The following is a 14,205-nucleotide window of genomic DNA, read 5'->3' on the forward strand; positions in this document are numbered from 1 at the left end:
AGGCCGATCAGTGTTTGCTGGTTTCCCCTTATGTGAGATGTGAGAGTACTTAGAGAGAACAGTTAAGCATGACCAGAAACAGTAGATCAGTGTTGCTTGAGGAAATTTATATTGATTTTCTAGGATGGAGATTCTATTCAGGCAGAGCATTTGTAAATTCCCATTAGTTCACAGCAATGTTCAGTAATTTATGTTGCTCATAAGATTCTATAGTGTTTTCTAGGGCTTTCTAAGCAGTAGTAAAACAAATACAGTCAATTAACTATTATTACCCCTGACAACCCATATAGCATATATATAGCATATATAGATGATCTCATAAAAACATGAAGATAAAGTTTAAAAAGTCTATTTAGTACTAATTAGGATTGTAATGGATGCCAAAAATGTTTCCAAATGGTCATTTTCATGGGATTCTAATCAGTGTTAAAAGCAAAGCTTTTTTGAAGCAAAACAAAACAAATCAAAGCAAAGCAGAACAGAACAGAACAGAACAAAGCAAATCAACTCAAAACAAAACAAAACAAAACAAAACAAAACAAAACAAAACAAAACAAAACAAAACAAAACAAAACAAAACAAAACAAAGCAAAGCAAATCAGAGCAGAACAAAACAAAACAAAACAAAACAAAACAAAACAAAACAAAACAAAACAGGATTCAATACAAGTTAATTTATTGAAATATGACCAAGGAATGTTCTTGACAGGTTTTGTCAGATTCATCACTTTGTGTCAGTCAATTAATAAAACCATAGTACAGTGATGATTTTGGATGATATGAACTGGTATTTTGAATTAACATTCATGTATTAAGCTATTTACCTAGTGTATTTGAAGCAAAAAATAAATACATAAACAAAAAACAAACAAACCAAATATATATACAGTATTTGTCAGTGAATTCTGTGATTTGAACTTTTCGAGCATGACATATGTTGATGAATTAACATTCAGCAGATTACAGGTAACGCAGTCAGCAAAATTTAAGCATTGACTATGAATTACAATTTCATTTGACTTGGAAAAAAATCATACAACGTAAGGCCTGTCAAAGAAATCGTCTACTGACTAACACTAAGTGCCCTAGACAAACATAAAAACAATCTCTTCACTCAATGAGATTCATTTCCTGAGCTAATCTGCATCGTTCCTCTATGACGGCATGCTGTTTATTAGGTCTGAGCCGAATGTTTGTCGCAGTGACTCCTTCGGCTGTAGTAAATGCATCACAGAGTGCTTTACTGGCCCATAAGTGCCACTTTCAGAATCAAATCTCTCAAGGTAAATAGGGATATATTGAAATATCCAGCACTACAGATGGGAGCTACCTGGGCAGCTGCAGAAGCACAGACGCGGGTTTTGGGTTTAATACCACGGCCATTGATCTGTGTACAGTCCATTTATCATTCAGGGAGGGAGCCAGTGATCTTCACAGTGTATTAGATGAAACAACTCAGATCATCTGTCACAGGCCCTCTTATTGCTGTTTCCCTATCATGTGGGGAATTTGGGCTCATTCCAGGCTGCTCGCAGATGGATGTTGCTAGGCAACATGGTTGGGGGCCGTTCTGCTGGCGGTGGCGTGCGTAGGTAAACCCACACGTGGCCAGGGACATACAAATGTGCGCATACACACACGAACACGTGCTAGTGAACTCTTATGAATGTCAGGTCACACCCATCATGAGTGTTATGAGTATTTGTGCATTTGCTTTAAGGGTTTGTATGTTAGGAGCCAGGAGGTTTAGGGGGGCTTGTGAGAGTGGCCATCACTATTGTGTTTCGGATCACATTAGCTTTCCCAAAAAGCCAGTGTGACGGAATGGTTTAGCACAGCGCCTGTTGAAATCAACACAGGGCCAAAGCCATTTCAAACATGATCAATGTGTGCTATGTCCGACTTTAAATATTCAACAGAAACTAGGAAAAAAGACGCTTTACGACAAAACAAAAACATCAGTGTAGTCTGAATGATCTAAAGCAATGGAAAATCTGTTCAGCTGTATGTTATGTAGAAATATGTTATAAATCTTAACACAAAACCATGTAAATGTTCACCTGGAAATGAATCTTTTGTTATCATTTATTCATTGGTATCCAAAAAGATTGGCTTCTGTATTATTATTATTTTTTTTTTTTACAGGTTTGAATTACACCATGGTTAGTGAATGTTAACACAATTTTCAGTTTATTTGATGAGCCACACGCAGGCCTTGATCAGCTTTTTTATTTATATTTAGGTGAAAACATGCCAGTTTTATGGTCAAATGCTATTTTATATAAATATACATTTTTGTTATATGTATACATATGTAGTAGAAGTACTTTGCACCGTGCTATTTATTTTGTATTATGGGTTTAGAATCTTCCCTGCAGGGCTCGGTTCATTCGTGAGATAATAATAATAAATAAAAACAATTACGCAGACTTTGACACATTTAATGAAAAGTTGCTTTGCTTGTTGAACCCAAACAGCTCAAACCCCTTTATCTAGTGAGCCATAAAAACATTAAGCCCTTTTGTACATCCATTTACTACTATCCTTTTCAATTTGAAGGTTGAGAAAAGACATTTGATTAATTAAAAAGTAAACTGAGACATAATTAACAATCTTTGCTGTATTATATTCAAGTATTCAAGGACATTGTCTGACAATGTATTATTATTGAGTTGTTCAAATCCTGTGACTTTTAATCAACTTCTAATAGATGATTTTGATGTATTTAATTAAAAATGGAATGTTTTGTCATTTTTCACAAAAATCCATTCATTTTCATTATTATTTTCAAAATGAACAAGGCAAAATTACATCTTCATACTGAGAGAATATTGTGGGCTCAATTCAACTAAATACATTGCCTTAACACACTCAGTTAAAACAGAAAATAATGCTGACTTGAATCTCATTTTGTAGAAAAAATCTATGTCTATGATGTATTTTTGCCCCATATGCATATGCCACAAACCTTCAATTGTATTTAATCGGAAAAATGCCTTTTAATTGGTGTCGTTAATATGGTAAAATGCCCTGAAACCTCTGGGCTGTTGTAGGGCAAAGTACTCCTCAAGCTGAAAGTGCTGCCATTTAATTAATGCAATACATGTAGGAGGTGAAAGTTCAAGGCTAATGCTCTTATCTCCTTTCACATAAGGTATTTTCACATTTTTTATTTTATGTATTTAGGGCTTTATTGGCAATGACTAGGGAGAAATTAAGGGTTTATGTGGCCACTTTGAGAAAGAGGCTAAATTATATATGCCACTAAAACTCAGCTCTCTCTCTCTCTCTATCACACACACACACACACACACACACACAGAAATGGAAAGATGGAGGAGAAGCTGTTTGCGTCTGTGCCGTAAACAAACAGCTCTGTTTCTCATTCATTTTTATTTTTATTTACATATTTATTCTATTCTATTCTATTCTATTCTATTCTATTCTATTCTATTCTATTCTATTCTATTCTGTTCTGTTATTTGTTTTATTTAGTTAGACTTTTGCCTCCAATATGTATTTAGCGGCAAGAAAAAATATTTGTTGTCAACAATGATGTTACTAGCAGCCAGTAGTGAGAATGCCCAATAACGACCTCATATGTACACACACACACACACACACACACACACACACACACACACACACACACACACACACACACACACACACAAACACGCACACACGCACGCACACACACACACACACACACACACACACACACACACACACACACACGGAAGCTCATTGTAAATAATCCAGCGTTTGCTCAGGGTAAGACTGTGACTCAAGCTCAGACTATATTCTGTCAGACTTGTCCAAAGCTTCCTCTGCCTGACTGCATCAGTTACCTGTTCAGTGTCCTCTTCATCACTGCTGATTTTCAGGTCATCCTCAAGCATTCTGCAAAAATAAACACAACCAAGTTTTAATGACATAGCAATCAAGTATGGAGTATTTATTATATATATAGATAGATAGCAGTGCCATCATCCAGAGAGGTTGCTAACCCACATGTCTGTACTGTATCAACACTCTTTTAAGGCCTGATTGCCAGCAGAACACACCACAGCCATGAAATAAAGACAAACTGCTCCCCTAAAACAATAACAAGCCCTTTTTAAGAACTAAATGTGTTTATGCTTTAGTTTTCTATGACCTAAGCTGTCGTGCAGGAGCGTAGATTGAGAAGGACTTTGAACAAAACTACCAGTCATTACCCTGGTAATATCTAACAGATGCCGAGAAAGACCTACGGAGGAAACCAGGTGCTGAAAGTGCACTGCTTTTAAAAGAGCACTTTCTGCTCATGGATGATTTGCAGGTAGAGTTCATGCATATGTCTCTAGATCATACATTATATAGAACAATATCTAGTTTGTAGACATAAAGCACAGTGAAATGCTTAGAACAGCAAATAATGAATATGAACAAAACAGCCAACATGCTAGTATTAATATTATGTGTATATATGTACACACACACACACACACACACACACACATAAAGTATATACTATATGGCTTCTATCAACTTTTTTTTTATTCAAAATATCTTCATTGGTGTTCAAATGAAGAAAAAAAAAAAAAAACTCCTAAAGGATTTGAACAACATAAGGGTAAGAAAAATAATACCATAAATTTAATTTTGGGGTGAACTGTCCCTTTAAGATGGAAGGAGTGTGACTTCATTCTGGTAGCTCTAGGAAAATGGGAACCCCACATGGGGAAAAATGCTTCTAGTTTTTTTTGCAAGAAGGTAAAAACCCAGTCACACCGCAAACTTCAGAACGTTCCAGTAAACTTCAGTGATGTTTAGGTGTGGTGGTTTTTGTTTAACACCAAAGGCATTCGACTTCACCCTGGTGTAATTCCAGTAATATGAGAACACCATAATGAAAAGGAAGATTTTTTATTCTTTCTTTGCAAAACGAGGACGGTGGGAACTCCAGAACTTTCCACTAAGCTTCAATGATGTTTTGAACTGTCAAGTTATCTTTCATCACTACTGTATAAGTCTAGGCAAAACAGTTATCAGATGAGTTGACTCACATGGGATGTCTGTGCTCTAACATGTTGTTCTCAGACACTGCGTGCAGATGGCACCATCCTAATGTACAGCACATCTGTCCAGATGTAGGAGGTAGATTAAAAGATTACCCATTATGAAATAAACTATTTTATTGCCTAGCCATTACTTTTCCCATCCACAGGTCCAGGGTTTATTCATACTGTATATATGGCTGGGAATGTATTGGTGAAAAAAAGGACTTAGGGCACAAGATAAACAGATATAATGGCTAAAGCTTTAAATAGCAGCTTGAAAAAAACCTTCAAAAGTCTTCCACTGCACATGATGGACAAAGCTAAACATATTCCTCTGAATAACAGCTCCATGGAGCAGGTAAGGTGTTGTTCAGGATGTCTACGCGCTTTAAATAGCCTTCATGATCAGGTCATTGATTCTTTTGGCTTTGCCTACATTGATTTTACTGCCTCAGTAGTCAGTACATACTTTATAAAAGCACAGAAGTAGGTGGCTCAAAAAAGTGGTCTCACTCAAATATCTTTAATTGCTTTAAACACAGCATATTATTATGGGAGTTATTCTAAATGGCTAGTGGCTTGCTTAGTTGTGGAGGCTTCAGAGATTGCACAGACACTATTGGAAGAGAGCTAAACTGTATGATGACATCACTGAATCATTTGATGAACTGACTTTAGCTGGAAAGTGACTCTGTTATCGTCTTCTTGCATTATTGACAATCTATTTTCCCGTTTAACATCGCATTGACACAACCAGGATTGTAAAAAGCACTATACAAATAAAGGTGACTTGACTTGAATAACGGAACAGCCGGTTAATAAAGTGAAACCAAGGAAAAGAAAAACAAGTACCAGAGACAACCTCTATAAACTTCAGAACTCTAAGCACATGAGAAGAAAGAGAGAGAGAGAGAGAGAGAGAAAATGTGGTGTGTTTTTTCTCAGTGTCACCACTAATTGCCTTACAGCTTCAATGGGTTTGAAGGATCCACAATGCTATTAACCAAATTTGTTCCAGAATTCTGGTGTAGATTTCAGCTAAGTACTTCATTCTCCTTGTTTCTGATGTTCCCCACAAAAGTTCATACTATGAGTTGAGGATATAATTTAAAACCAACTCAAAACACATTTAAGCAACATGTCAGACTCACAGTGACCTTAAAACAATTTGTTAAGCTGAAAAATGATAAATGGTTATCTCAAAGACAATGCCCCATTTGAAAGAAGACACCTAAATCCACAAGCACTGGAAGCAGGCGATTGAAACTCTTAAGCTGTCATTTCAGACCAAGGTCAGATTGGTGTCTTTGTTACCCTTCTCGGCTTCAATGATATGAGTGGATAGATGTTTTGGAGGACAGAGCAGACATTCTGTAGAGAGTGGGTCATGTAGTTTGCAGTAGCAGACTTGTGCCAAATCACTGCTGGGCTCTGAACTTTGGGGTCTCATGGGTCGGCTCTGGGCCGTATTCCAGCTATGCTCCTAATTGTGAGAGTGGAACACTCACAGGTCATTACTAAAATATGGCGTGTTGCGCAGAGGGATCCTGCAAATTGTGAGGCACCTGCTACTTGTCTCCATAGCTGCCTGCCAGCTACCTGATTAATGTGAAATTCCAGGGAGATTCACGTTCATTGACAGAAATGACAATTATGATCACACAAGCCTTGTAGCGATTTTCAGTTCGATTCCAACTTTATGTAGCACACAATATAAAAAAAAAACAAAAACAAAAAAAACTAACAAAAAAAAAAAAACTTAAAGGTGGGGTAACTGATTTCTGGTAGCCAATGTTGATATTTCAAATCACCAAAACAAACATGCCCCTACCCCAAAACGGCCTCGCCCCTATTTTGATAGCTCCACCAACGATTATGGTGGAATCTGCTGTAACAGCAAGCTGAGGGTATGATGTCATCAATAAGTGAAGGCAATGTGTGTAACTATGCTAATACTGGTTGAATGTGTTTTGGTAGTACTGTGTGTTTTAATGTAAATGGTTTAGCTCTGTGTGAAACAACGCAACCTCAGCGTCCGATCGTAGGCCTTCCTGCTCCTTGAGTTCTCTGCAGTGCTGGAAAGCTCAACCCATATTTACACGGGTCCTACTTCTTGCTTTATCTTAAGCTTACTTTTGTTCTGCAGATGTTTTCCTCTTTTGTTTTTTATCCTTTAAGAGTCATTACCTGAGAGAATGAGGGATTTTGTGGGTAACTTTGTTTCTGTCTGGTTGCTTATAACTTCAGAAATTGAGACCTGAAGACTTATAAAGTCTTTCACTTCCATTGCCATCCAAATATAGAGAGGACTTAGGTGTTTGAGGTTATCATCTTCCTGAGAGAACATGGAATGATCAAGTTTTCACTATGCTGATCAGGGATGGCTAGTCCAAACACTGGAGAGCCACTGTCCTGCAGAGTTTAGATCCAATCCAAATAAAAAACACCCAAACCTGCTAATCAAGATCTTCAGGATTACTAAAATCGTCCAGGCAAATTTTCCATCTGTTGTGTAACAAATTCTGCAGGACATAGGCTCTCTAGAAGCAGCAGTGGACACCACAGATATTAATGGATCAGGATGCTTCTGAAATGGACAGTAATGGCCATAATGGTTTGTCAGTTGTTCAACTGTCTACAAATCATGATTCTGCTTCATCCCAATATGGGTTGGATCAATTTGGGTGAAATATACCAGACCAACTTTCACTCTTCAGACATCTTTTTTGTTCAGTCATGTAAGTCTGCCTCTATGAAGCATGCCACACAGCCAGTTAAGGTCGAACATTAATTTGTTCAGATTTCTGGACTGCCTCAAACTATTAGATCTATTTGGTGTCACAGCAAAGACAAACCCTTGCAGGTGTCTTGCATTATGTCTGGATTGGTCAAAATTAATCCTTGTTTTGTAAACATTGAAATATTCTAATTTTCCCCAGATTTGTTCCACAATTTGTCTGGATGAGGCAAAACTAGTTGCTGAAAGTCAGAACCTGTCTGCAGTTCTTCCTCCAAATCCATGCCTTGACCTTCTTCTTGACACGGTGACATCATTCATCGGGACAGCTTGTCACTTAAATACAGTGCACTGATCCAGTTCTCCTGGTTCAGACTTTGCCATTTCACTGAGTCACACACCTCTATAATAACCCCTCACTCCCTCCGATTCTCCACACCCTCCACCTTCCCCGTAACTACTATTATTAGACGTGTCTCTGGTTATTTTTTTACAGCGACCACCATAGGTGCAAAATTGCCATTTAAGAGTGTCCCTCTGGGTTCTCTCGTCTTGTTGTTGTTTGATGGTGACAAGGCTCCTTTGTTAAGGAGAGCTTTCCCTTAGCCCACTTAGCTTAGCGCTTTGACAGCTCCACAATAGAAGCCTTTTCTCCGGCGAACTGCCAGGCGACCAGATGTGGGGGAGGAGGGGAAGCACTCTCCAGAGGAATCGTGGGCGACTGTCGCCCTCGTACTCCGTGTCAACACTGGCGGGCTTGAATTAATATTTCGAGGTGAACAGTGAGTGGGGTTCGGATCTAGCAGAGCTAAGAGCATATATGTATGAATATTGCTAACAGTGGGTAATAAATGTACATTTATGACAGAATTTTATATTGAGTTTGAGGGTAGTATAGCTCTTAATAGAACAATAAACAAAATCTCTCTCCTTACACGAACAATGACCCCTATCTGTTAGTTTTACGGCGCGGCACCTTGTTTAAAGTGAGAAACTGTTAATTGACTGAGGGTGAAGCACAAAAGGGAGATGTTCACACATGCTCCAGCATATATGCTTTTCCTTCCGAGGCCTGATAGAAAACGTTTCCATCACTTCCTGAGGGTCCCTGAGGAACCCGCTCCTGGTTAAGCTGTTTACAGTAGCCCCTTTGATAATGAATCCAGGCCTTATATACATATATAATAAATATATGTATATGCCGAGTCACTGTTTCAATCACAGGCAAGTACACGAAAATGCACATGAACTTGCTCGACAGTAAATAAACACATTGTGTTTATTTTTCTGGGAACACGAGAGCATGGAGGCACTGCCCTGAGACTCGGCAGCGTTCCAGTTCTGTCAACACCACGCACATCTCGAAAGCAACTCAAGAGAGGAGGTCGCAAACACTGCTACTGCTACCCAACTGCCACATGTATCGACATCAGGCCTCAATTACAAAAGGTACTATGGTATTACCAGAGTTTTTCAAAGGCATCCAGATAAAATCATGGTTGATAGCACCAAAAGTAATACCACAGTATTCTTTGTAGTACCAATTATGTAACTACAATGCTATGAATGACAAGTCATTTAACATGATTTTAGCATTTTGCAAAGATGTAGCCAATCCTCATCCTCCAAACCTGTAATCCTCCAAACAAACTGTCAACCCAATGTCAATAAGCCTAAATGACTGATAGAGTATGTGTCTGATTGGCTTAAAAAGTACAGGCCACGCACCAAACTATTTGAGCCATTTACACAACTTTCTTTAGATTTCTCAAGACACCTATTTTTATGATATCTGTCAGATAATATGGGCAGAAATATATATATATATATATATATATATATATATATATATATATATATATATATATATATATATATATATATATATATATATAGACACTCACCTAAAGGAATTTTACACCTGTTCAATTTCTCATTAATGCAATTATCTAATCAACCAATCACATGGCAGTTGCTTCAATGCATTTATGGGTGTGGTCCTGGTCAAGACAATCTCCTGAACTCCAAACTGAATTTCAGAATGGGAAGGAAAGGTGATTTAAGCAATTTTGAGCGTGGCATGGTTGTTGGTGCCAGACGGGCTGGTCTGAGTATTTCACAATCTGCTCAGTTACTGGGATTTTCACGCGCAACCATTTCTAGGGTTTACAAAGAATGGTGTGAAGAGGGAAAAACATCCAGTATGTGTCAGTCCTGTGGGCGAAAATGCCTTGTTGATGCTAGAGGTCAGAGGAGAATGGGCCGACTGATTCAAGCTGATAGAAGAGCAACTTTGACTGAAATAACCACTTGTTACAACTGAGGTATGCAGCAAAGCATTTGTGAAGCCACAACACGCACAACCTCGAGGCGGATGGGCTACAACAGCAGAAGACCCCACCGGGTACCATTCAAAATTGGACAGTTGAAGACTGGAAAAATGTTGCCTGGTCTGATGAGTCTCGATTTTTGTTGAGACTTTTTTTTGTTTGTTTTATAAAAAAGTAATAATTACTAAACATATTTTTTACTGGTTTTACTGCCTTCTTGGCTGCTCAGGTAAACAATAAATAAATAAATAAATTACATTAATAATATATTTACAATAAACATTTGGGGGCGGAAAAGCACACATAGCAGTAGGAAGTGCAAAGGCAACACCCTCTCCTCCCGTTCTCCACCCAAGGACAAGTTTGATTAAGGAGCCCCTGATGGACGAGTGCTCTGTAGGGCTGCTTCCACCTCCAGCCTGTCCCATTCATCCTCACACAACCTCCCCTGTTCTGTCTCACTCTGTCCAGCGGGTTATTTACCTTGGCCCGGAGCCACTTCCTACTCAGATTCAGAGCTGACCGGAGTATCACATCAAGTCTATGTTAATGTTTGTGATGAAAAAGCCCCTCCCTCCACCTCGCGTCTGGGTTCCCTCTCTCTTCTCCTCAAGAGCAGGGATTCTGTCTGTGTTTATCTTCACTGCTGAGGGAATGACACTCTTTCAGAAGTGCTATCTATAACGATAAAAGAAGCTCCTTGCATGCCGTGAATTCAAATGTATGCTTGGACATGAAGAGATCTTTATACAGAGGGGAAAAAAATGCTTGCAATTCTTTGTTTAAACCGGTTAACTATGTCCCATCATCAATAATAATAGCTATCTTTTCTTAAGTAACACGGTGTGTCCATCCCAGAGGAAGACTGCATTGCTCGGAAGTAATTCTTCCACAGTTCACTTAGATTGACTGTTTTAATTATTAATTCTCAATTAGCTCTGAAGGACCTTCTTATTTATGTTTTGTTTACATTTTGAATACATGACAGACATAAATATGAAAATCAAAAATCTATGTCGACAAATGAGATGTTGTAAATTTAGCGTTTTTTCTTTTTCTTTTGTCTGAAAATGTTTGGCACAGTGCTGTTTGAACTCTTAAAGCAGATCTGGATGTTGGCGAAGGCTGTCTGATGAACAAATGACTTTGACTCTGCAGCAGTTCAGAGCATCTTAGCATCATTAGAAACCAAAGTTGGAGACCATCTGCACCCATTTCCATCATGAAGAGAGCACTTACCGCTCTCCTCTGCCCTTCCTTCTGATGACTAATTAAGCCTAATCAATTACAATTTTATGACTCCCTGAGTTGACTTCATGTGAGATGAATGCTGTATAATGTGCCTATTTAATGAAGGAGTAATCCGACAGGCTTTTGTGTACTGTATGACAATCAGCTTAATGAAAACTCTCTCTAAGTACAGATATAAAAAGATATAAAACAGATCTCAAAATTGACCCCCAAAAAAACATTGGCTTTGCCTGTGGTGTGTTGCCTTAAGGGAATGCGCAGGTCAAAATAAAGCATAGATACTCATAAATCCAATATTTCACAGTGGTACATAACACCATAATAATATCCTCAAGCAGAACGTGTGAGCGGAGCAACATCCCAGAGAATATCTAATCTTCAAGTACAGGCTATCCTTGGCTTGCGGCCCCATCTGTGTTTGACACTAGCCCATATTCTCTGGTGTGCTCTCACAGACGGTGGGAAAAGCGCCAGTTGAGTGTGACTAATATCTGGCTCCAAGTAAATTACACCACTGATCACCGGCACTCGCAAGGAGGTTACAAAATGGCCGATCAGTCGAGGAAAAGTGCCGTTTTATGACTCCTCAACACGGTAAACTTCAAATTAAAGCCCCTGTACTATCCGGCTAATGGATGATTGTGGCTCAAGTGGGAGAGATTCAAGTGCTAAAGGTTTATAAGATGGCATATCTGAATCCTCCACGTTAGTATTGAGGTATCGGTGAGGTAGAGTGAGGAACAGTACTGCCTGAGGTTATGGGAAGAGTTAACAACACTTACTGAAAAGTGTTACATAATGTCAGCATCTAGAACCAATTAACCCTCATTATAAAGCCCACTTGTAGATCCATAAGCAGATGCACTTTAAAGAGTTCATACACTCACCCTCAAGTTCTTCCAAACATTTATGCATTTCTTTCTTCTTCTGAACACAAACGAAGACATTTTGAAGACTGTTGGTAACCCAACAGTATAGAATACTATGGAATACTATACTGAGAAATAGTATGGGAGTCAATGGGGACCAGCAACTGTTTGATTATCAACATTCCCATTCACTTCCAAAGAATCTGAGTAACCAAACACTTACTGGTCCCCACTGATATACATAATATAAAATACTACGAAAGTCAATTAGGACCAGCAACTGTTTGGTTACCAACAATCTACTATGGAAGTAAATGGGGACCAGCAACTGTTTACTTCCATAGATTGTTGGTAACAAAACAGTTGCTGGTCCTCATTGACTTCCATATTATTTCATAGTATGGACGTCAATGGGGACCAGTAAACGTTTGGTTACCAACAACCTATTTAAGTCAACAGTTGCTGGTCCCCATTTACTTCCATATAATGTAAGTAACCAAACAGCTACTGGTCCTTATTGACGTCCTTACAGTGAAATACTACAGAAATCAATGGTGAGCAACAACTGTTTGGTTATCCACATTCTTCAAAATTTCTTCTTTTGTGTTCAGCAGAAGAAACCGGTTTGGAACGACATGAGGGTGAGTAGATGATTCAATTAATCATTTTAACTGAACTATCCCTTAAAGTCCTTTCAATTAAATACATTTTGATTGAAAAAAGTCTCGTTCATGATCGCGTTGAACTAATGCATCTCACTTCACCCATGACGCACAGGCAACAAAATGGTTCACGCTGTCGTTACACCCCCCCCACCAACCCCCGCCTTGACATTCAGCAATGCAAAGACTGCTCAATATCACATAACATTTCTGTCAGCATGATATTTCCTGACATTAATTTCTGCCTTAACTACAATTCAAACATTCAGCCGGAGTTCATGCTCTCAGCTCTCGAGGACAAATCCAGTATTGACAGAAATGTTCTTACCCTGCGGGCTGAATCCCTAAACATTTGGACTGGTTAAATCATTTAAGACCTTTCAGATATCTGGCACATAATTAAGAGGAATACAGCCGGAGTGATTCTGGGCAGGAGCAAAGGAATAATGGAGCAGTGTAAGAAGACAGTGGGATATGTGAACGGCATGCAGTAAACACAAAGAGCGGTGCTCAAGGCTTGCACTGGGTCTTGGGAATGAAGAGAAAATGACATATCAGAGACGGCGGCCAGATCAGCAGATAACTGCAGCCTTTAAGTGGCTTCTAGGAGTAAACAATGCAGCATTCTTCCAGCTATTGTTTGCAGTATCAACCCATCGCTGCCTCTCCAAACTGACACACACAAACACACTATTACACTTTCATTTGTTTGCCTTTGCCATATCTGTTTAGAAACATGCTTATATGAGGTTATAACAAATTTGAACACTATGTAAGTTCAATATGTTTTGGCTGCCCATAGAAAATGTACTCATACATTTGGCCACTGATAAGAAGTAAAAAATTAACCGAGGAAGTCAGGGAAAGGGATGGAGTGAGGACCACCAACTGTATTGTTTGTTTGTGAAGACCGCCATTTTCCCTCAGCTGGGAATCGGCCAGACGTGTCTCACTGGGAAATGTTTCACACGCGAACAAAGCAAAGGCTATGAACATACTCTCTGTCTCTCTCTCCACCCAGGGGGGCTCCCTCAAATAATTCATCAAATGAATACTCACGACTTCTGTGGTACTGACTTGGTTGCAGGCTTGTTACTGGAAACATTGCAGCGTTCTGTGAAAAGAATTTCACGGAAATATCAGAGACCAGGTTTGACTGCACGCGTCCAGATACCAGCAATCTGGCGCAGGATGCAATGTGTCAACAACACAGCATTTCATGATATTCTTTTATTGGAAAACAGAAGTTTAATGCATTTTTTTTTTTGTCAGTGATGCTTGAAACTGAATTTGGCATGAGCTAAAATGTGA

The 14,205-nt window shown here is 38.8% G+C and overlaps 1 protein-coding gene across 2 annotated transcripts in view; it reads right to left on the reverse strand.

Moving 5' to 3' along the window:
- The window catches only part of LOC113069594 (AF4/FMR2 family member 2), a 203,472-nt gene that overhangs the window by 74,558 nt on the left and 114,709 nt on the right, over positions 1 to 14,205 (reverse strand). The window contains exons 7-8 of one of the 2 annotated variants that reach the window (XM_026242769.1): positions 13,972 to 14,008; positions 3,852 to 3,903 (exon numbers count right to left, since the gene is read on the reverse strand). In XM_026242769.1, coding sequence (XP_026098554.1) covers positions 3,852 to 3,903; positions 13,972 to 14,008 — 89 coding nt within the window. Of the gene's footprint in view, positions 1 to 3,851; positions 3,904 to 13,953; positions 14,009 to 14,205 lie in introns of both variants that reach the window. The other variant, XM_026242768.1, reaches the window with a different exon arrangement.

The sequence above is a fragment of the Carassius auratus genome, unplaced genomic scaffold (assembly GCF_003368295.1).
Source record: "Carassius auratus strain Wakin unplaced genomic scaffold, ASM336829v1 scaf_tig00001753, whole genome shotgun sequence".
Classification (NCBI taxonomy): Eukaryota; Metazoa; Chordata; class Actinopteri; order Cypriniformes; family Cyprinidae; genus Carassius; species Carassius auratus.